The sequence below is a fragment of the Lagopus muta genome, chromosome 7 (assembly GCF_023343835.1).
Source record: "Lagopus muta isolate bLagMut1 chromosome 7, bLagMut1 primary, whole genome shotgun sequence".
Classification (NCBI taxonomy): Eukaryota; Metazoa; Chordata; class Aves; order Galliformes; family Phasianidae; genus Lagopus; species Lagopus muta.
Window position 1 is genome coordinate 41,078,745 of NC_064439.1, and position 24,738 is coordinate 41,103,482.

General features: G+C 37.7%; 1 protein-coding gene across 25 annotated transcripts in view; it reads left to right on the forward strand.

Moving 5' to 3' along the window:
• NEK11 (NIMA related kinase 11) overlaps window positions 1-24,738 on the forward strand; it is a 119,340-nt gene that overhangs the window by 55,666 nt on the left and 38,936 nt on the right. For all 25 annotated transcript variants that reach the window (XM_048951999.1, XM_048952002.1, XM_048952005.1 and 22 more), the window contains 3 exons: window positions 4,236-4,354; window positions 8,904-8,964; window positions 15,157-15,253. In XM_048951999.1, coding sequence (XP_048807956.1) covers window positions 4,236-4,354; window positions 8,904-8,964; window positions 15,157-15,253 — 277 coding nt within the window. The remainder of the gene's footprint in view (window positions 1-4,235; window positions 4,355-8,903; window positions 8,965-15,156; window positions 15,254-24,738) is intronic.

Here is a 24,738-nt window from a genome sequence, read left to right on the forward strand (position 1 = left end):
CCCAGAGCTCACTGAAGAAGGCAGGATCTCTGCCTGCCGTGTGTATGATGCACAGAGTGGCTTTGTTGCGTGCAAGGTTAGGGGGCTCTGATCCTGGGCAGATCAGGAGGGCTTCATGAGCAAGGGCATCGTATGGGCTGCAAGTGGTGTTGGAAATGCAATGCAGTGCTGTTTTTCTCCCAGTCCAAGTGCTGAAACACAGAAGCAGGGTATCCCAGCCTCTGCAGCAGCCGTTCAGTTTCCTCTTTTTATATGACAGACTCGGTGTTCACCTCACTAGCATCTTTTAATGTTTTTTCCCTGCAAATACTTTCCAGGCATAAATAGACTTAGTTTCTGTTTTGTGTCAGAGCAAAGAACAGAATCAAAGCCCTGGCCTTGGAGTCCATGATAGGCTCTGCAAGGGTTCATATGTGATTCAAACAGGCTTAGCCCAAAGAGCAACATCATTATTAAAGCTAGTTTTACGAATATATAAACCAAGAATTTTCCTTCTGTGCTACATTGCTGAGATGTGGAACTGCACTGAGAACATTCAGGAGATGGTGTAATGAGAGTTTTTCCATGGGGTAGATGGGGAGAGATGAAATATCAAGGCTTGTAGGAAAACTCAGGTAGCAGACATCCTAGAGAATGGCCTGCAGATGTAAAAACAGCAGAGTATTGGGCCCAGCCTCCCCTAGTAGTGTGTTTCCTGAGCCAAAAACCCAGCTCACTTGAGTTATCTGCACTGCACTGAGAGATTGAGACCAGCAAGTGGTTATGAAGAGGCGGACTTGGACTTCTCCAGGTTTGTTCACTCCAGCTCTAGCAGAGGTGAATCAGTCCCAGCTGTTTATTCAGTGTCTCACTCTGTACAGCTCTTCAGCACTGTGGTGTAACATCCAAACAAATTCTGAGGCAGCCAGCATGGGCACAGCTCACCATGGTGTGACTTATGGCTGCTGTGCTATAGCCAGCCTGTGTGTTCTTGAGATTAGATGGATCCAAGATCTCAACTAAATAAGCGCTTGTGTACCCAGATTAATTCGGCAGAAAATCAGAGTTGTGCCTCTGCATCTGTAGCAAACGGGCAATAGGGAGTTGGTTCTATTTAGTATAAACTTACAATGAATCATGCATTCTAAATGAATTTGTTGTTGTTTTGAAAGTGTCTTGTTTAAAGATCTTTGTCATAACAAAAAGTAGTTCTAAAGCCTCGTTGTATTTAACTCCCAAGCTCCTATCCACTGGGCATACTGTTTTCTGTGGAGAAATGTCACTTAGAACAGGTTCTGAATTGGAGACAGTAAACATCTGTATTCTGGAATATCTTTCGTGTCTGAACTAGCATTTAAAATTGTGTTACTGAACTCAGATTAAATGACCATCTTTGTGTAGCTGTCAAAACAGTGTCACAAGTGGTAAAGTGAGAAATTGTGGGAAAGATGCAAAAGCTGGTGTGAAAGTAGGATTCAGCTAGTGCCAGCATCTTTGGATAGTTTAGATATATGAGGCTCAGTTGAGATCTGGTTGTGAGCTACTGATAAGGTGTAGAGCTCTATCTAGAGCATGTAAATTGTGATTTTCAATTGGTAAGGGGAGGATTGTGTTTTTCGCTACAGCACTAAACAAAGGAACATGGGAGAGTCAGAAAACAATAGTGTAGTGCAGTGTTTACATTATAATAGGCTGATTCATAGCTATGTGAATGCTTATAGACATACAAGTAGCATGCAGATGAACCTAATAAAGTTAGAGTAATAACAGGAATGACAGCCTCCCTGATAGAAAGAAAGACAAATGTTCACTGTGTCTGAAAGTGAACACATATCTGTGTTCAGCAGTGTTCTTCCAATGCTAAAAATGAATGAGATTTGAGAGCTTGAGATTTAGCTCTTTTTTTAAGATGAAGTGTTAGACGTTTCTGTCAAATGGCATTTTGGAGAACTCAAATAATTAGGTGCAATGATAAATTCTTTCTTTTGTGGAATAAGCTTTTTATGTGGTTGGAGGTTCTTCTGGAAGCACAAGTTATTGTTGATTTTTTTTTAATTACAAATTCGAGGCAGTGGAATTCACATAAATATCTTAAAAAAGAGAAACCTGAGAGCAAATACTGACACATTTGAATTTCATAGGTAAATGTACAAAGTAAGAAGTATTTTTGAAAGTGCTCTGGGGACAGTAGATAATAGTAGAGATTTAAATCTCAACAGAAAAACTTCAACCTAGTGCAGTCGATAAATACTTTTACTCATTTTTTTTCACTGAGTGTCTTATGCCTTGAAAATTAGAATGGTTCCTTCTGCCCAAAATCCAAGGGCATCTTTTAATTGTATTCACTTATTTAAATCTTTTGGATATTTTTATCCACGTGAAATAATCTTTTCAACATCTATTATGCATTTTTAATTTTATACAAAGTATTGTTTGAATTTCTTTCAAGGCAGTAATATTAAAGAAAGATTAGTCACTTTATGTTTCTTGGTGGCCCTGCCTGTGACAGGGAGATTGGAACTTGATGATCCTTGGGGTCCCTTCCAACCCAAGTCGTTCTATGGTTCTATGATTTAAAGAAGTAGATTTAATTGGGAGAATGGGAAAAATCAGCATTATCTGATGTTAAGACTGTAGTGATTTACAATAACTTGATATTAGATTGTTTTTATCTTCAGCTAACATTTCTTATAATAATAGCAGCCAAGGAAGCCTAGCCAACATTTTCTGTTTGAAAACTGATAGCATAAAAATGTTGCACCTGGACTTGTACAAAAATTGTCTTGATAATAACTCGGTAAGCACTGCATGGAATAAGGTGGAAGTGTTAGCTTTCCTGGAGCACCTCCCTGCTCAAATGCTGAAGGCTATCGATGGGAAAGCTGCCGAGCTGGTCTTCCTTCTGCTCTAGTCTCATCTCTGTCATTGACCAGTGCTTCCAATGGACAGCCCTTTGCATTGAAGCTTTCTGTTCAGAAAAACAGGGATCCTGCTGTTTTGATAGTCACCACAGTCTAGTCTCTGCTTAAAAATGAACAAGTGCTTAAAGGCTTTTGCTGAGAAAAGACAGCTCGCTGAAGAAGGCGCAATCTGGCCTCAAGCTATTTTACTAACTCACTGCTTATGGATATGTGCAGTGGACTATGATATATATGGACTCTGATATATGTTATTTCCAATTTCCTAGCCTAAATTTCCAATTTAACCTAGCCATAAAATTCATCACAGGATATGTGTCATAGAACTGCCCTGGTTGGAAAAGACCTTAAAGATCATCAAGTCCAACCACAACCTAACCATACTACCCTACCTCTAACAACCCTCGGCTCAGTCATGTCCCTGAGCACCACATCCAAATGGTTTTTAGTCACATCCAGGGATGGTGACTCAGCCACCCCCCGGAGGAGCCTATTCCAGTGCTTAACCACCCTTTCTGTAAATAAGTTTTTCCTGATATTCAACCTGAACTCCTCTGGCGCAACTTGAGGCCATTTCCCCTCATCCTGTCAGCAATTAGAAGAGACCAGTCCCATTCTCCCAGCACCTTTCAGATATTGGAAGAGAGCAATAAGGTCCCTCCTCAGCCTCCTCTTCCCCAGGCTAAATAGCCCCAGTTCCTTCATTCTCTCCTTGTAGGGCATATTCTCCAAGCCCTTCACAAGCCTTGTTACCCTTCTTTGAACCTGCTCCAGCACCTCAACGTCCTTTCTGAATTGAGGTGCCCAAAACTGCACACAGCACTCAAGGTGGTGCCTCACCAGTGCCGAGTAAGGGGCAGGATTCCTTCCCCAGTCCTGCCCACTGCACCATTCCTGATACAAGCCAGGATGCCATGATGTGGTGAGCAGGACTAGGAAAGTAATGTATGTTAGAGAAAACCAAACTGGGACATAATTTCAGCTCACAAAAGCTGGATTCAGTTGAAGTCTGAACATGCTCTGAGTGAGGCTGAACTAGATGATCCCCTGAGGTATCTTCCAGCCTGAATTATTCTATGGTTCAGTGATTTCATCCGAAACTCAGTATAGATCCTCATTAATTTCTATGTGATGAGGGTGCGACCTTTTGACAGAGGCAGTTTTAGCACTATTTATCACGCTACCAAAGATGAACATTTTAATCTGATAACTTCTCCAACAATTTTCAACTTCAGAATGCGTTGTTATTGATGTGAGTGATGTAAAATTCATTGCATCCTTCTAAGATCATGAATGTTGTCTGTCTATGTAATACTATAAACTTTTAATTTCCTCTAGAAATCCCTGAAGACCCGCAAATTGCAGAAGAATATTATAATGAGGAGTTTGAATCCTATTCAGAAGACAGCGAAACAGAGGATGTGGAAGTGTCACAGACTGTATCAAAGACAAATCAGGTGTGTGTGACCTTTGCGGAAACAGTACACATTTGATGTTTTCTTAGGGAAAATGAAACCCCTTCCAAGATTTCGTCCTTTTGATATTACTTAAATTTGCTTTTGTAAGGAATATGTGTCTATATCAGCATCATGAATTAGCTGTAGGAGTATGTCTCAATTATACATATGCATTGATGAGAAAGACTCCTGCATTTCTTCAAGATTAGGAATCATACTCCCATGAATGCCTTAAAATGGATTGCTATTAGTAAATTTTCTTATAGCCATAAACACAGGGTGGGGTTCTCTAACGTAATGTTATACCTAGGTTAAGTTAAAGCTGAAAGAATACTTCAAGCACAGGATCTGAATTCTAGGTCTAATTCCTGAGGAAAGATTGGCACCTCTAGATGCCCTCTCCTCTTGTCTGTATTGATCATATTCTAGTGTAGTATGATAATTGTGAGCATTAACATCAGCAAGTCTCAATCAGCACATCTGTAAAATTTCCCAAGGATCTTAGAAAGTCAATGAAAAGAAAATTTATTATTGAAGGACTTAAAGTAGCTTTAGCAGGTAAGGTTGCCACAAGAAAATCTCAGTTTGAAGGTTGAGGATTATTGGAAAAGGCACCTAATTTAGGTCTGATCAGAAGGAATTGCAATGAATCCTGTCTTCAGTGATCAAGTCTCAGTGAAATTGATGAACTTAAATGGCCAAGTCAGTTCTGAAAATGGATCTTCCTAAGGCATTCAGGAACAATTATTTTCCACCCTGGGCCATCAACTTAAAACATTTTGCTGCAGTGCTTCTGAACAATACTGTCTGGTTTTGCTTAGGATGACAAATGTTATGTGGAGTTAATGTGCAAAATCTGCAGAGTAGAGTATGACGCCGTTTACATTCTAGGAAACCAACCAAGTTTGCTAAAACTCTTCATTAAATTATGAATAATTTTTAATATTGTTTGAAATTTTTGAATTAATAGGTTCTTTAAGATGTAGTTTTTAAAGCAGAAATTAAACACCTGTGTGAGAAATCAGAATGCTGCTTTTGTCACATAGGTGGGGAATCCTGAAATTCTCTCAACCAGTTAAACTTGAAGTTTAGTCATAAACACCTCATTCAATCTAGAAATGTCCTCTTAGCTTTCAAACTAAACACATTGCAATTTCTAACAGCAAATTCAATAGTGATCTAAAGAAATAGTTGGAAACCAGTGGAATATCCGAGTCAATGCTTTGTTGTTGCAATTTGCTGTGTCTGTGTTTACTCACAACACTCAAAAATACAAAAACTCTTGCTTGCAAAATCTACCACAATGGAATCTTAAAACTAAATTATTGCTCACTTTTATCAGACTTTAAGTGTTGTTTTTTTCCATTTTTCTCTTTTAGAAAGCTGCTCAAAATTTTCATTCAACTTTCATTGACAATATTAAGTGTCAATCAATACTGTTTTTGAACAGGCAGACTGCTGCTTAGAATTAAAAGGGCAGAAGATAAAAATAGATTTCTCAATAACGCAGAATAAATTGGGTGTTGGCAGCTAGATTTGAGCAATGTCATTCAGTCATTTTGTAGTGATTCAGAATTTAGTGGTGACAAGAATTGATGCTAGGTTGGAAGAGCTGTCCCACTCATGTCTCTTGTCAGGATCCAGCCCCTCCAGGCTGTGTGGTTTTGCTTTATTGGCAGTCTGTGTGCATGCCATGCATTGGTCCTCTGCAAATTGGCTTCCCCAGACTGAGTTGGAAAGCATACCCTCTCAGAGCATTTGCCTCTCATGACTTTTTATCAAAGAAGCAAATAGGCTGACCTTATTTTCCTTCCTATTGACCAGCAACATAAATAAGGCAAAACTGGGGGTATGGACACAGTCACCTTTTCTTTTTCTTAGGAATTGAGAAAATTTTCACTTTTCCCTTTCTTGAGTAAAAAATTATGCGGGAAGTGTGAAGACAAAGCAGGTTGGACTTAGCTGTACGCCCATGTCTGACCTAACTGGATATAAACTCTGTACAGTTAGGAGAAATACACATTTTTAGGGAATAATTTTATCTTGGCAAAAACACCTAATGTGTGGGTCAGATAGAATATGCTGAGAGGTACCTCTTTCTCTCTGGTGATTGTAAAGAGATTTGCAGTTATTAGCATGCATGAGGCATCTTCATTCTGGATGTCAACAGTTATGTGAGATGAATCCCACTCAAAGGTAGGTGGTATCATGCTCAACTTTAATAGTAAGCTTCAAATCCTACCAGAATAGACTTGATGTTGCTAGTATATAGCAGGGCATTGCTTTAGCAGTCATCTACTTAATACCAAAACTCCCACTCCTATTTCTATGATAGGATTCATACTCTTTAACTCTTTCTTCAAAAATACCTCCACAAATTAAGCTTTTGAATGTCAATCCACTATAATACAGGACAAGGACCTGTAAGGTATTTACCTTCTTAATCATTGCAAACCTCTCAATTGTCTAGTGTCAAGATTGCTTTACTGATTAATTTTGTGCAGATGGAGTACAGAAATGCTACGTCTGGCAGTACTTAATGGTGACCCCATTACTTACTTCAACCAAAAACTAAAAGAAAAACCTCTGATATTTGTGCAGTAGTTCAAGCAGTAGCAGGGGGTCAGACAAGTAATCTAATTGAATAACAGACTGGGATGCGTAATGTTGAAAGGGATTGAAGCTCTTAATTCCTGCTATGTTAGACTCCCACAGATGTCATGACAGTCACAGTAGTGGCCTTATGAAATGATACCTTTCATATAAGAAGGTGGAGTCAGGCACTTAATCGGTATAATTGAAAGTTTGAGGATGGAGCTGGAACATCTACTTTGTAGTTATTGGTAATTTTCAGTACAGCTTGTGTGATTTCAACTGCATCGTCTGCTTGTAGATGTGGAATTTTCACCAGTGTGTTAAGTCCTCACACATGTGAGCATCTCATCTTGGTTGTGTTGGTTGTAACATTGGAGTTCAGTGTCCTTTTTCCTTTTCTTTTGCAGTTTATATACAGATTGCCAGATTTCAAGCAAAAATTTGTCAGTTATGTTTCCAGATTTCTAGCTTCTTGAGCCAGTGGCTCTTTTCCATTTTTTAATTATTCAGGGTTTTTTTAGGAACGTTTCTAATTGCATGAGAAACAACATGAAAGAGAATAACAAACTATTTCTAAAAATAAATTGGAAAATATGAAACATAGAAGGAGTTTCATTTTGAGAAGTTAGCAAACCATGAAAGTTTCACATTTGCTTTGATTTAGCTGAGATGCTTTTTATTGCAGTTTATCGCTTTGATCTTTGTGTTTTCTTTTAGTGATAATTTTAATAGCAAATTAGCTCTCTTCATTATTACAAATTCTAGTAATACAGTACATTAGCTGACTATTTTCAGTTTCCAGGCTGCCCCTGAGATCAGCAAGCCAGATAATCAACTGGCATAAATTATCGTAGCTCCAGTGATGAGTATGAATTATCATCAAATCTCCATTGAATTATAGATCCAGTGGATCAGACTGTGCATTATTACCCCAAAGCTGTTCCACTAGGTTCCTAGTGCCTGACATGGCATCCTTAGTATTGCCCGTTGCTATTAAAAATTATTTCATTCATTCTGAGTTTGAAACGTCCAAGCATTCATCCATGTTGGCTCTTAAGTATGCGAGTGCTTCTCTTCTGTGCTTCTGTCAAATTCCCTTTCCTATTCTGTAGGCGTTTTAAAACCACAGGCTTCTCAGTATCTTTGTTGGATTTTTCAGTGAGGTCAAACTTTTGATGTTCATTTTTAAATAGTGAAGGGATGCCGTGTTGTCACCCTGTTGTCACATGAGGTGTGATAACAGCTTTTAAAAACTCAGGTTTTTCTCTTACATTCCAATGAAATGTGATGTGCTTCCTAGAGCACAATATTTTCCTAATGGGTCAGATCTTAAATTTCATCAGTGTACACTAATGACATTTCACATGAAAGATATCATGGTAAAACTGTTAATTATCTGTCTTGCAATAGAAAACTTAAAATAGAAAAGTGCAAAAATCATCTCCCAATTAAAGTTTCAATTATTCATTGTTAGAAGATATGTGAGTAGGTGCAATTACATGAAACGTAAGTATTACTTTGTAGTGGTAAATATAAGTCTTAAGAAATTTTGGAATAGTTATGAAATCTATACTTTCCTTTTCTAATCCTATTGTAGGTATTTCTCGGATAACCAATAATAATATGCTGGTATATTTTGAAATATTGCACACCAACCTCAGCAATAAACATATTCTTTAAGCTACATGCATAACTGTCCTACATGTTTGTGTTCTGCTGGACATCTGACTTAAATAATTGCTTTTACATAGCACCATTCCCAAACCTACTGTTTTAGAGGAAGAAGATATTTATAAAGTTGTGAGAAATGTATTCATCTTGTTGTAGTCTAGCACTGACACTCTTTGGTGTAAGTAATATTCTTCATGTTTGTAGGATCATACCACCAGTACAGTATTTTTTTATTTAGGATTTTGGTCACACTAATGCTGTTTGTTATTTCGTTTATCCTCAGGACAGTGATATTGAAGCAATGGTCAAGCATTTGGAGAGCATCCTAAATAATAGCTCATTGGGTAAGATGATATTTCTTCTTTAAATGTAATACCAGCAGTTATTAAATATTCTTATTCATCACATTTCCATTATTTCCATTTTGCAAAAAAAAATCTCAAGAAAGTGATCTTCCTGAAAATTGCGTTCTTAATCTACTACTAATAAGACAAAATGAATTTTTAGAAGTTTGTTATTGTTTTTAAAAAAAAAAAAAAAAAAAAAAAAGATGATCCACATTTGGATAATGTATATTCTACCTTACATTATTTCAGTATGGGTATAGGAAAATCACTGAGAATTTCAGTTTGCAATTTAATCCTAAAGTCTCCTGCAAATTCTCTCTATAAATCTAGAGTTTCAAACTCTATTTCTCATACTCTACTTAAAAGCTAAAAAGAAGCTATAAATGAAAGATGGCTATCTACTGGAGCTGGTGTGGCTACTGGAAGACTACAAGTTAAGCTGTGCCAGTAGCAGTGTGTGGGTAGCCTTGATTTGGTGCCTCATTTACACTCAGTCATGACTTTGAAATGAGAAGATAGGGGAAGCTTGGGGTATCCTCCTTGCAGTGATTCTTCCATTGTTGGTCTCTGTTTCACCCCAACTCATGAGCATGGAGTGATAGCAGAGAAAAGTTAAGACAAAAAAAGGATATAAGGGAGTAGTCAAAGGTGTGGGCATCACACTCATAGTCACCCTCTGGTCACCTTCGGAGTTCCACATGGGGTGATCTTTATAACTGAATGAAAGCCTGTTATCATGTGTTTGCCTTCACACTAATAGACCCCATGGTTTTCAAATTTTGCACTTATTAATAAATTTGCAGCCCTGTTGTCTGCAGGAGGTTTACAGAAGTGGTAATGGGTACAAAATGTTGCTCTATGCTTCAGTAATTTGTTTTCTTAATGCAAGAGAGGAATTGCCCTAATGGCTTCTGGGAATAATCCAGAGTATTGTCCAAAGCCAAACAATGGCATTCTTTGAAAAATAAATCTTAGTTTTAAAGAGTTTCTTGGCTTCCTCTTTTTCTTTCAATATGAAGAAAAAGAAGATGCCTTTTAAAATTATGATATTAAAGAATTAAATTATGATTTAATAATTAAAAATCATCTGGCCACTCTGTGCTGAAACTTAAAGCCTTTCTCAAAGCTGAGCTAGCAATTAGATTTGCATCATCAGTTCCAAACAAATACCTGTGATGATAATATGACAGAAATCTGCTAGGGTCCCTTTTATCTTTGTAAGCTCAGCATTGCAGAAGAGCTTTGAATATTTATTCTTTTATGTTCTTTCAATGTCAAGCTACAAAGCTGGACAGAGTGCAAACTGTCTTTAAAATTGTCTTAATCTGTATCTCATCTTGTTAACGTGCATCTTAGTCAGAACTCGATGAGCCAGGACTATTATTTTTTATGTCAGGATGTAAAACCTAGAAGCATTGTGCTTATTAACCAGAAATGCTTGTATCATGTTGTTTGGTTGGTTTGTTGGTTTTTGTTTTTGTTTTCCAACATTCTCACTGTAATTTAATCATTTTTCATTTAAAAAAATCAATTTATGATATGAAAAGATATTTCAGTTATGTTGTTACAGGGAACTCTTAAAAATGCATGGTGACCATTTTCTTAACAATTGAATCAAATAATTATTGTTACTCCAGGTCTAATAATTACAGAAAAGAAAGAAAAAGAAAATGAATAAATGGTTACAGCTGTTAAAAAAAAAGGGCTCTCTGTAGTAATGTAGTTAATTTTTTTTATCCATGCTTCTTGTAACTCCTGCTTTGCCTGCTGTTGTATTCACCTTCCTGCTGGTATTGATGCTGGTAACTTCAGCCTAGTGTGACAGGGGATGTGGAGCCCTCAGCACATGCAGTCCTTCACCAGGAATGCTTCTTCCTCACTCGAGGATCCACTTGGGGGAGTTTTCTTGTGTTTGCCAATGTTGTTTTTCCTTCACTGGCCTTCAGATTCCTGTCATATCAAAAGCATTATGTGCGTTTTACATAGCTTGGATGTTTTCTTTGTTAACCTTAAGTGCTATAGCTAGTTTTGCCCATTTCCAGGTCTTCATTTCTTTAACAAGTAGAAAGTTGTAGACATGGGGTCCCCAGCTTATGCCTCACTTCTTACAGTTCCTTGCCCATAGCCTCATCTTATGTCTCTACATCTCAAAGTTTCTGTGTCAGGCAGATTCCACATGAGTAATGGTTTCTACTATCCATCTAAAAAGTCTGGTTGTAGAAAAGAGAAGTCTGTTTTGCCCAGCTAGGTTGTGGATGTCCCCTCCTTGGAAGCGTTGAAGGCCAGGCTGGATGGGGTTTTGAGCAACTTGTTTGAGCAACCCTCTGCTATAAGAGGTGTCCCTGCTTATAGCAGGGGGTTGGAACTAGATGATCTTAAAGACCCCTTCAAACCTAAACCATTCTATCGTTCTGTGATACCAAGAATATAAAGATAAGTGGAAATAAAACTAATAGCCCCAAGGTCCTTAGAACTGCAGTTACAACTTAAGCTATTGAAATGAAGCTCCAGCTGGGCAAAACCTGACAGACCTCAGTGCTGAAGTCTTGCAAACCCAGACTCAAGCCTGTGGGCTGGCACTAGCACTGGCAATACCATGTTGCTGGGCTGCAGACCTGCAACATTATTGTAATAACTGCTCCTTAAAACAGTAGGAATTTCATGGCTGTGATAGGGTGGCTGTAGAAGTTTGACTGGTCTGAATTTATCACAGATTTTTCATTGTTAAAGGAATCTTAAAAAAAAAAAAAAAGTACAATTTGAAGCATATCTTAGAGAACATCTGAGTACATACAAGAAAGGAGCTACAAAATGAAAGGAAGTTTGAAAGACTACCTCTAAGGTTTACTGAGTCGTCTTAGCTTAAGCAAAGGGAAAGTTAGAGGCAATTTGGTCAGTTTGTACTTTTAAAACATTATAAACTCAGGAAAATACCTGTGATTCTGAGGAGCTTTTCAATCTTAGAGAAAAAGGCATTGGAGGATCTTATGTAGAAATGAAACCTGAAAAAGCAGATCCAAACCAGTAGTCTATGATTCAGTGGAGATAACTGTTCCTTAACACATAATGAATTATCAAGAGATGCAATAGATGTCTAACACCAGTATTTGGGGTTTTAGCAGAAATGTAGGTATGAATTCCTTTAATACATAACATACAGACGTCTCATCAGCTAATCATAATCATCTTTTTTTTACTGTAAGTATCTATGAGTAAATGTGAGCAGAGTATTTCTTTCATCTTTTTTCCCTTTGACAGAGTGAGAAGGATGCAGTGAGTGCAACAAAACTCCATGATACTCCATGACCCAAGAGGACAATTTTGCCTCTTGTTTTCTCCTAGAGACTGGAAGACTATTCATCTTTAAAATATATATAGGAAATGAAAGTACTCAGCTTTGAAAAGTCACTGTTTTTGTTTTTTCATTTGATTTAGTTTAACTATTCAGCAACAGTAAATTGCTTAACAATGCAAATAGTTACTTGGCCACCTTTTGAAGAAGCATAGTTATTTGTTCTGTAGATGTATGGGTAGGCAGACTGTTGCAAGCTGGGAAGCTGGGTGCAAAATATATTACTGATCAAGTAACTGCTTCTAAGAAAATCCCTGTGATACAGAATTTGGTGTGGGTTATGAATCACTCTAGGAAAAGTTTTGAGGCTTTTCATAGTAGCAGTGTGAAAAGCTGTTATTGGATTTCACTGAGAGCTCTTTTTTTCATGAGTAGCTGTACCTTTACAGCATCCTATAATCTGTAGTCCTCGCAGCTGCTTCACAGTACCCAGAAGATCATATTTTATGAAGAGGAAGATAGATATTAGTTTGTGTTTAAAGAGGATGCATTTCTTGGCCAACTGCCAATGTTGAAAGTAGGCAAAGTAGGAATTATTTAGACTGGAGTCCTAAAACAACAAACAAGAAGAATGTCTTTAATAATGAAATGTCAGAAGAAAGGGAGATAAAGTATTGTAGCAATAAATAGACTGAACCCACTAAATAGAAAGAGTTTGCTGTGCTCTTACCACGATGATATATCCTGTAATAATAAAAAAATCAGAATTTAGCTGGGACCTGTGGTTAAATGTACTCAGTCTTGAAAGAATGCAAGGTTTACGTTTTCTTTAGACCACTCGTGTTCAGGGCAGAAAAAAAAGTAATTGTTTTTGAAGTCTGACAATGATATCAAAGCCCAAGTCCTTACATCTGGACCTTAATTCCCTGCCAACGAAAAGAGGAGTGAGCCACCCAATAAGTCATAAGCATTGCTTCGTAGCGCTTGGATCATCCTCAAGTCCACTCTGGATACCTGAATTCTTCGGTGCTGCTGAAGTAATTGAATGCTTAGAGATCACATGATACACAGGATAAAATAGATGGATATACATGTGTAGTGTTAAAGCAAGTCATCAGGATTTTTTTTTTCAGTGTATGAAGTTATTGGTTGCTAGTGAGAAATGAGCTTGTAAATTTTCATCTTGTAAACTGTGTTAACTGTATGTCAATTTTAATATGTAGGCACCAGATAACTGTTGGCTATTAGATGGCAAGAGAAGTTTGATATCTTTTTTAAACAGTCAAATGGTTTGTCCATAGCCAGAGAATGAAGTCAGTGATCCATTTCTTCTTTCATCTATCTCCATGACTGCTTCCTATGTTCACTTGCAAAGCCCTGAATCTGGGAGGTGCTCAGATGCTCACTGTGAACAACTCAGCTGAATCCTCCATGGTAGAAAATTTACTCTCAATATTCAAATTTACATGATCAGAATCTATGATCATGTAAGACATAGGAGCCTAATTCCTGGGAAAGTCACGATTCTGCATTCAGGAGGAGCATTCTGTACTGTCTGGGGATGTCTATACTGCTCAGAGTAGAAGGGTAGCTGCAGGCTCCTTCTGGCTGTACATGATCAATGCTAATGTAATCCAAGCTAAAACCCAGTTAAGTCCAAGTCAAAAACACCTGCTTGGAGAAGAGATTGTTTATGTAGCCAAGGCATGGCTTTAACTTCTTTGTGTGACTTTTGGCTTATTCATGTCCTGTGCAGAACCCTATTGTGGCTGTTCAGAACTTACGTGCTGTATGCCACGGCCCATGGATTTACAGAGGAGAAGTTCCACCATCATATACATTCTCCTCTTTGGGGAATTGGAATCCTAATGCCAAATAGTTTTGCAGAAAAGAACTAACATATCTGCTTTGCTTGGGTGAAAGCAAAATATTTTTTTTCCTCCCCCAGTTACAAATAAATGAGAGGAGTATGCAAAGGGAGTAAAGGGAAGAACTGAGTAAGCCAAAAAGAGGGAGCCAAAAAAAAGCCAAACAGGAGAATAATGAGAACAAACTGGCAAATAAAGAAATTTTGTCTGGAAATCAAGGGGGATTTTAGCCAGCAGGTCACGGTGTGGCTCTGGAATCGTCTTCCAGTGGGAGCAGTAGAGGCAATAAGTAAATAAATCACTAACTTGAACCTCAGGGCTTGCCAGAGGTTGGGCAGGGGCTTTGTGTGATGCAGTGGCAATGTAAAATTGTGGGATATTTGAACTGACAACTCTGGCAGCCTTCTGTGATTCAGCAGCTCTGGTCTTGAGTCATTAAATATTTTAACAGCACATGAACTATGTGAACAGGAAGTGTGTGTGTGTGAGCATTTGCATACGTATATATACATATATATAGTCACAGATATACTTACATGCAGTATTTTCATCTGAAGAGGAAAGCAATGTCATAAGTCAGTTTACTGATTGGTAAAGCACTGTGAGTTTACGGAATGATTGAGCCAAAGAAGAGACTTGCCTATTAGGAAGAGAGTTTCTGCTCTTTCTTACAACTAAGTGCAAGAACAATGTAAGAGCATAAATATTGTCCGAGTAAATCTCATTTTGTTGAATATTTGTCTGTCCCAGCATTTCCTTAATAACTGTCTTTTCTACTGTAATAGAATAATTCCTTCACAGCAGGAAAATTCATGTTACAATTCTGGTGCTTTTGAGACATAAATCTACATGTCACTGCAAAAGGAGTGCCCTTAATGTGTGTTTAATAATCTAATTCATCTTTACCTAATATGGCACTACCTTGTGAGGAACAGGAGTTGTCTTCCTCCTCCCGACTGCCCTTGACTCTGAAATAGTGCTCAGGGGATGAAGGTGAATGAGGTTGTATGTCTGTGCATTGATCTGTAGGTTCGGCAACTGTCACCAGCATGGCTCCAGGGGTGCCCCAGGGATTCAGAGCCCTCAACAACGCTATGGCTGAGACCAAGTTGAACCGCATGAGGGAGTAAGTAACATTTTTTTTGTGTTGCCAATATCTAGGCAAAGAAGATGCATTTCAAAATGGCAGAAGGTAAACAAAACTGTGTTGTCTCCCCACCCCAAAAAATCCCTAACATGCTAAGGTATGTTTTACAAACTGGATACCTGCTTGCCTGCACAGAGGTTGAAGTTTGACAGTCAGATCTGATTGTTTTCTTGTAATCTGCACTATCAGTGTCATCTTTTCCAAGATCTAGGTTGTTTTGGCTGCTGAATCACTGAGCTGCAGATCTTCATGTTCCCACCAGGTTTGCTCCCTCACCTGCACTTCATTCTAGCATGGAAAAAAAAGGTTAAAATTTGTTTCCTATAGTGATACGATGATTAAAACTAAATGTCATTGCTGTTGCCTTGGGTTTTCAAATGAGAGAAGGGAAGTTGCGTGCACAACTCCCTTTGAAACTCAATTGCTTTCACCATCATTAACCATCACCTGAACTGAATCTTTCATAAAGATTTCAATGTCTTTATAAAAAAAGATCTGTGCTTCCACTCTGCAGTGTACTGGTTGACATATCTTGAGTTTCTTCCAGTAAAATGTCAGTAATTTGTTGCTTTCTAAGTTTTATTGCTCCCTAATCTAGGTACTGAACTGATAATCATTATACTGTTTATTATTTCTGAACTCAGTTTTTCTTTACAGTATTGAAACATTCAAATTTCAGATTTTAAGCTCCTTAAAAAAATGGCATTTCTATCTGTGTGAGTGGACAGTATCAGTAATATGCTGTGTGTTATCAGAGTCCAGACAGTTAATGCTCCTGTTTTCATGATTCCGCTAAAGAAAATGAATGCAACTGTAACTGTATTGATGCCAATCACTGTTTATAACACATCATGTGTACAACGTGCTGTATATTCAAGAGAAATAATCTGATTTACTCCAGTTAGAAGCTTCTCCGTTTTATGATATTCTGATAAACAGCTGTTCCTTGGGTTTCACCTCATGGTTTAGTCCTTATTATGAAACTAATCAGCAGGTTTCACAGTATCTGATTCCTTTCCATTCTCTTTTCGTATAAAGTCCTTTAAAAAAAACATCCAAAATGCATTATGTTGCAGTGACTAGTTGCAAGGTGAGGTTGTTTAGTCAAAATACTCACTGGTCTTCTAGCCTTCACCTTATATTCTTACAGTTACAGGATAAACCTTAACTATTTGAGCTTCATGGTCACTGTCTCTAGGGCTGAGGTACAATTAATTCACATCTTGAAATCACTTCTGCTTTTCACTGCTGTCTCTCTATTTTCACAGTTTGTTGGTTCTGATAGGATCAGCCTGTAATGGTGTTTAAATGCTGAAAAAATTGGAAGTGCTGTTGTATTGTCCTTTGGAAATTACACATCACAGTGTAGTTTATAAAACAGTCAAATGCTAATGAAAAGCCTGATTAATTTCAGTATTTACATTCAATGCATTAGACCTCATTGTTTTGGAACACTTTCCTTGTCATCTAATTCCTGAATGAGAATGGTCAGCTGCCCACTCAGCTGGTGTCTTGAGAATAACCAACAGACAGTATCTGTGAGCCATACCGTAAGCCATTTTAAAGTAAGAATCATTAAGAGAAAAACTGGAGGGGAGTGTTGCTTTGGTTTTGCTTGTTGTGATTGTTTGGAAAATAAGGGTATAGATTCCCTGTTGTGAGCTGTAATAGGTAGTTTAAAGAAGTCTGCCTAAATATGTACTCATGTTACTGTGCTTTCTCCTCAATAGTATGACCATGTGATATCTGAATATCTAGATATCTAAGTATGTAAAAGCATGTTCATTGCTTGGATATCAGGCTATTAAGGAACAAGTAAGTGAGCACAGTACCCAGCACACACATGCAAAAGGAGATCCTTGCAAATTCTCACATGCATGAGAGAATACACATAGAGCACAGTGAGAGAGTTTTCAGTGGGGAGAAGGAAGTATATTTATTCAAAATGATGTGTGAAGCTTCATTTGTTCTGTTCATCCATCAGCAAACTTCACGTGGTGTGTTGTACTTCTGTTTGTCAGAGTGCCAATTTCAGAAGCATCTGCTGTAATCTTGTGCAGGGCTTTATATATATATTCACATGAGGGGGCATCATGAAGTTGTGCTGAAAGCCTTTACAGGAGTGTAGAAGGAGGAAGACATTGATGTTCTGAAGTACTGTAGGTAGGTGTCCTTTCTCTCCTGTTTTAACTTAAAAAAAAAAAAAGCTTCACCTATAGACAGCTTGATTCTGTTTTAGTCACCAGCTTCCTTCACTATAGTCCCCAAATGTTTCCTCCAACATCATCTTACCAATCCCATTGCATTCCCTGTTTCAGCATTTTGAGTTGTTATCCTCTCAGTAAAAGCCATGATAAAGTCACCTAATTCAGTGACAACAATTTCTAGTTTATTATACTTCATATCAGGATTCATTATAAAGTTTACAGCAGCATAGATTTAACTTTATCTTTCAAGTGGAGTTCATTCTGTCTGCAAGATTTCTACTTCAATGCTAACACATTTAATAGTAGGATCTTCTGAGGTGTTTATAAGAAATCTCAATTTCTTGAACTAGCTGCAAAGGTTGTCTGAGCTTTTTCTCATTATGCTTCTTCCCAGCTTTGCATTCTAACTGTAGGAAGTAAGCCAAGTATACAGAGTTCTGTGACTCATACCATTTTTATGCTTAGGAGCCTTGTTAGATGTAGGAAACAGGAGTATTTTCTAACCTGGCCACACTCTCATTCTCATGGCTGTTGCTATCACAGATGGTACTTCCTGCTGCAGTCTAAGAAGCTGTACTCTCACATGTTCTCTAGAGACAAATTGTCTTCACCAGGGAGAGAAATGAGGAAAAATGAATGGCAGTTTCACTGTTGCTACCCTATAGAGATTTTGCAGTTACGCATCTCAGAAGAGAGCCACATTGTTCTTCAGAAAACCCCTGAAGCTAAAGCACTTTTTTCCATCTGATCAAATTGTCATACCAGCTGTAAGGTTGTTTTTTTTTTTCTTTTCCCCCCACTGATGTCCATAAAGCTTGTCAAAGCCTCCTTTACAAGATATCCAAAGCTTTGTCAGTACTCATTACCTGAAAGATTGACGTTGTCCCTGGGGAAAACTTCAGAATAGTCATTGTAGCAAATGCTTGTTTTCTGCTTCTGAAAAGCTTGGTAGGTAGAACTGATGAACTGATGGCTTTCTTCAGCAGCACTGATAGCTGTTGTAGCCCTTAAGAAGCTATGGAGGTCAAAATCTACTTTAAAAGAGATAGGCCCATCATGTTTAGATACATAACTGGAAAAAAGATTTTATATAGGAAGTGTAGCATCTCCCTCATGAGGAAAGGATGAGAAAGCTGGGTCTCTAGCTTGGAGAAGAGAAGACTGAGGAGTAACCTCATTCATATTTATAAGTACATAAGGGAGAATGGAGCCAGGCTCTTCTCAGTGACATCCAATGATAGGACAAGGGGCAATGGGTGCATGCTGGAACTTAGGAGGTTCCACATAAATGCAACAAAAAGCTTCTTCATGGTGAGGGTAACAGAACACTGGAACAGACTTCTCAGAGGGGTTGTGGGCTCTCCTTCTCTGCAGATATTCAAAACCCACCTGGACACATTCCTGGGTGACCTGATCTTGGTGTTCCTGCTCCAGCAGGGTGATTGGACTAGATGATCTTTCAAAGTCACTTTCAATCTCTGTGATTCTCTGATATTCCTTTTCATCTTGGTGTATCCTACTACAAGGCCCTTCTTTCCATGTAGCTGACTATCTCAGATGGCTCTTCACAAGCGTATGAAAAATCTTACAATGTGCTTGAGATCTGAAGTCAATCACTAAAGGGCTTCATGATCTAAAGGTGAGAAATAAGACAAGTGTTTACAGAAATTTATGGAAAAGAAGAAGCCTTATTTGGGGCTTTGATGCTGGTGCTTGTATTCACAATTGCACCTCCCTTTATTATGTAGTACTTGCATCCTGGCTGTCCAGTGAGGGGAAGCTTCCTTTTGAAACCTCATTTGAAAATTCATTTTTTGGGCTTTGAAAAATGAGAATTTGTGTTTTACAGAGTAAGGCTTTTTTGTTTGGCTGTTTGTTTGTTTTTCATAATGTAATATCTATGGAATATAGGTTGTATTTCGTTCTCTCTGCACTTACAATATAAAAAGAAATAAAAATGAAAAAAAATGAGGAAAAAACTGTTAGTACAGAGTACTTTGTGCTCCTTTGTGGAGGTATCCATGAACACATACAATGAGTCATTTTAATAGCAGTGAACTTTAATATGCAATTTAGAATTCAATAAAATATATGTCAGTAAAAGGAAAAGGCTTTTATGCCCCAAATTTTCAATAAATTAAAATCCTTTAGCACAGCAGTAAGCACCTCTTAGTCAGTCCCTGAAGTCTTACACACAGCAGTCTGCCATGATCAGGCAAAAGACTTCATCATCACCTGCTGAGTGTAAGTGAAGCTGTCTTTCAGAAGTCATGAAGAAAAGGCATATAGTGATATTTTTCTTCTATTCCTGTGACTGCTCATAACACTACTGGTTAAGACTCATGAACAGTATGCATATATACTTCTTTTGCTTGTGACATTGGCATCAAATGTATCGTTCATCTTAAAAATTCATAAAGAAAGGTCATACTGAAGTGATTGAATGGGCACTGTGGCACAAGTGATTGAATATTCTGTAACATTAGTAGTCCTAAAAATGCCTGAAGTGTAGAAGACTCTGTGTACATTTATTTCTGCACATTTTAAAACTCTTGTTGTAAAGAGACTGGCTGTTAGTGATTTATTAGATGTTGGATGGACCTTGTTTGGAGCCGACTCAGCCTATTGAAAATGAGTTTGTTATTGACATCATTGAGGACATCTTTAGGTGAAGCCAAATGCTAGAAATACAGAAAATCTAACTGGAGTTTTAGACTTAAAAAAAAAATCTCAGAGAACTTTGTTTGCTATTAAATGTCATGTTGAAAGTATTATGACGTAAATGTACCTGAGGACTAAAGTATTTTCTTGCAGACAAGAGACTTATTTAGTATTGCTGCTGTCTGAGCTGTGACTAATATTTGCAGCCAGGTAGAGGACATTATTCTTGAGGATATTGATGCTTTAATGTTTTTGAGCATGAGATTTCCTCTTATACATACTTCAGTTATTCTATTTAACACTGTTTTCTAGTAGTAATTTCAGTGTTGTGATCACACAACAGCTTACAGTATAAATGTAGATTTTTACTTTCCATGGGCTAAGCCAAAATATTAGCTGCATATCCATCCTCATCACAGTTTTCATTGCACTTCATTTTCAAAGGCCAGTCTCCATCTCTTGGTGTTAAGGGCATGTTAGTGTCCTAATCTCCAGGATTACTTGCTCTAGTACTTCTGGGGTACTATCCCTCTCATTCAAACTGAGTGCACATAGAATTTTATCCTTATAATTAGAACAGTGATCCTTGGTATCTAGATTCATCAGTTTATATCTTCAAGATTAGAGTGGAAGGTAAGGAGGGATGTGAAAGTGTGTAAATCTTGGAAAATCTGTTGTGTTCATTTAGGCCCTCCCATGCAGGAAGTAAATCACAATACTTGAATAGATCCAATTTCAAGAAATAGTTCGTTACTATAACTAGAAAACTATAACAAGAAAAATCTACTCCTTTTCTGCCCAGTACATCCAGAGTCACACAGGGAACAATGGCAAAGGAATTTGTGAGGCTCATGTTTCACATCTTCAGGTTGAATGTGTTTTGTGCTGTAACGTAACAGAATTTCTGTACTATTGAGTTGCAAATGATGGTATCTTTAAAATTATTAAGATGCACATCCAGAGTATTATAGCTATTTGCCTTCAATTTTAGTGGCTGCTCAGTTTTTCCTGTTATTCTTTTCAACAGGCCTTCACCTGATGTACTGTAGGAGGGGAGAGAGAACTATAGCAGAAATTGTGCTGGTTCTCCAAAATATCTGAGCTCAGCAAATCTTGCAAGTGATTCATTATTTAGTTGTTAGGTGGGGATGTACTGATTATATAGATCTCAAAGGACACCCTGCCAGCTATGAGCAAGGTCAGAATTTACCAGCTGCTATTGAAAAGTATTTGGCAAGAACTGTGCTTTTCCCCATTTTTTTTCTTGTTTTCCTTTGAAGTTAGTGTATATATATATGTTGTTCCACCTTTATGATTTTGGAAAATGGGATTCTGATTTGAAGTCCCAGGTCATTAATCCAAATGTCCTTGGATTTTTACCCAGTCTGTAGAACAGGACGTGTTGACTCTGGTACAAAGCCCTCAGCCATGTAGCCTAAATTAAATCAGTACTGTGTTATTTGCTATATGTCAGTATAAAAATGTCCACAAGTATTGTTATCATAGAATCATAGAATGACTCAGGTTGGAATGGACCTTAAAGATCATTGAGCTCCAACCCCCTCCCATGGGCAGCATTATGATGCACTTGGAATAAGTACAGGGAGCAAACTTGGTAATGGGTCTATTAGCCACTATACAAAATAGCACAATTTAGCTTTGATGTGATTTCTTGGGATGCTCATCCTGGTCTTCATTTTACACATTGTTGAGCCTCAGGTCCAGCACTTAAAATGAACTGTAAGATTTTATGAATTTACTTGGATATGTTAAAAAAAAAAAATCAGACTTTTTCACATTCTTTACTGGGCTGCATTTCATAGATCAGTGTGCCATTCTGTTATCCTGAATTTTTAAGGATTTTTTAAAATGGATACTAATGTCACAATTGCTTTATCAGTAGAGAATTTTCATCCAGTCTGAAAATTGTATTCCAGTTACAAAACACATAGTTATTGATGTAGAATCATCCATTTTAAAATGTCAAGTAGCCCAGAACACTCAAAACATTACAATTAGACTAATACATCTTTTTGTTTTGCACATAAAACATAATTTCCCTAGTTTGTCATGCTGTGCATACATCATACATAGACTGAGCTATTCAGTTTTCTAGTGCCTTAATTTTGTCAATCATTTCCAAATGTGAGAATGCTCTCACATGCCATTAATTATATAGTCTGTTTTCAGTATAGATACACTTAAAAAATCTTGACAGTGTTTGCTAGATGCAGCATAGTGACCTTCGGAGGTTTATTAAGGTACATGGAAGTAATAAGGGTAGTGAATACTCAAATGGCACTCAGCAAACCCTTCTGGAAAGAGGTTAGCAGTGCAGGCTGCTGTAATAAAAATAGACTCAAAGAGAACTTCTTTGTTCATCACATATTTTTTTTCCCACTTATTTCTCTGAAAAATCAGAGCTTTTTTTCTTTTTTTTTTTTTTCCCCTACCTTATGGGAAGTCGGTTATACACATAGCTCCAGAGGGAGGGAAATACTCTGCTGAAACTCCTGCTGTCTCCCATTAGAGACAATGAAGACTATTTTAGAGTAATGAGTATTTGGCCTGTAATTTCTACCAGTTTCTCCCAGAAGACAGATTTTATCCCTGAGTGATTGATTTATGATAGTATTCCACTTGCTGAATCATTCATATTCAATGAAGACTTAAGCGCTCAGTGCAAATTAACTCACTGGACAGGTTGCTTGGAGTTCTGGGGCCAGGTATTTTACATAAAGCACAAAAACCCCCCCACCATTTCCCATTCTCACAAACTCTATTCTGATTTCTGGAGACAGAATTCAACAGCTCTAAATTCTAATTCACAGTTCTTCCAAGAGCTGATGTTAGCTTTTACTTATTGATTTATCTTGAAAAATGAAATGCATAGAGAATATTGTTGATATTTTTTCAGTTGTGTCTCCAGCTTTAAATAAGATTTTTATTATTTCAAGTGAAAACATGTCCTAAATATGCTTTAAATTTTGCATATCCTTGAAGTAGGGTGTCAGAGTTTTGTTTGCAATGAAATGAAGGTGCTTTAATTCAAGAGTTACGAAGTAATTAAGGATGAGTTACAAGAATTATCATTGTCGTCAAGTGAAGAAATTTTCATTCAGTGATATTACAATGAAAGTCAAAGTCCACTGATGCTTGAAGGTGATTGTAGAGTAGTCTTAAGAATTCAGATTTCATTTTACAGCTTTTGTACCAAAATTCATCCTGCTTTTTCTTCTTTTTTTAATATGCCCTTTTCTTTGCCATACTTACCATGTTCCCAAGACCCAACAGATGTCAGAACTAGAAAGGTAGTGCCCTACCTTGAGAAGTAAGTTCCTAAAAAGTAAGTTCCTAAAAAACTATTGATTTACTAATCAATAAGTTTAATACAACTCTCTTAGTAGATTTCCAGGGCTCTTTACAAAGCAACCATCAAGTTTTGATGCAAATGTAGTTTTAAACTCAGAACAGTTTCTTTGAAGCTTTAGACAAGGTACAATGATTGATAATCAGTAATGTCACCATCCTGAATGACAGGAAGATAACTGGAGGGAAAAGGAACCTTTTGTGTTATGCTTGAGACAAACTTGTTTGTTCACTGAACTGAGAGATGCTGTAGCAGATACTCTAGGATTTCCCTGGTACTGTTAGGAAACTACTTTTTTGTATGAGATCAAAGATATGTGATTTCCTGATTCTTTTTCAAAAAGCCATTTTGGGAGAAAAATTTAACTATCATTTTCACCAAGATACATGTTGCTAACATTCAGCTGCAAATAGCAAGCACTCTGTTGTATATGGGATTAATAAGTGAATGATTAGAAATAACTTGTTTGGGGACAAACTCCAGATGGGGCCTCATGAGTGTGGAGTCCTCTCTCACTCTACTGAGCCATATCTTTTATGCCCCATCAGCCCTAATCGTGATCCACTTGTCTCCATCCACTCAGATGGATATTCCGTGCTCAGAAAACTTTCAAAGTTGACAACAAGGTAATTATGGGTAAGATCAGCATTTTTAAATCCCTAAATTTTCAGTGGTTAATGTAGGAGCTGCGTGTTCGCTGTCTGCTGTGGCAGAGGTGAGATGTTACTGCTGCTCTCCAGTCCAGGGAGGCTTGCACAGTACTGTCCTGGTGTGCTCAGCAGTGACTCGTGCAGAGCGTGGTGGCTGAGGAATAACCCACGCCACAACTCCCTGAAGCACTGTGAAAATGCTGTGTGGGAAAGGCTGATTCCCCCTGGGGCCAGAGGAGAGAGGGCAGAATAGTTTTAAATGATAGTTACTATCATGCAGAATGACATCTCCAAAAGACAAGCCGTAAACTCACTCAGCTGCTGATCTGTGTCATGGTCATCCTTCAAGACAGGTGATGAAAAGCTGTTGAGAGATATTAACCCATCTACTGACACCCATGGAGGAGCACAAACTCCAGCATTAATCTTGTTTTGTGGCTTTTGTCAGTGCCACATAAAGGTAGGTGGATTGTAGTTGATCTCCAGACCAGAAAAGAAATATTAGCACATAGCTAGTAGCATTACAGTCAAAATAAAGGCCCTCAGGATAATGGGAAATTCTTTGTTCACCCAGGG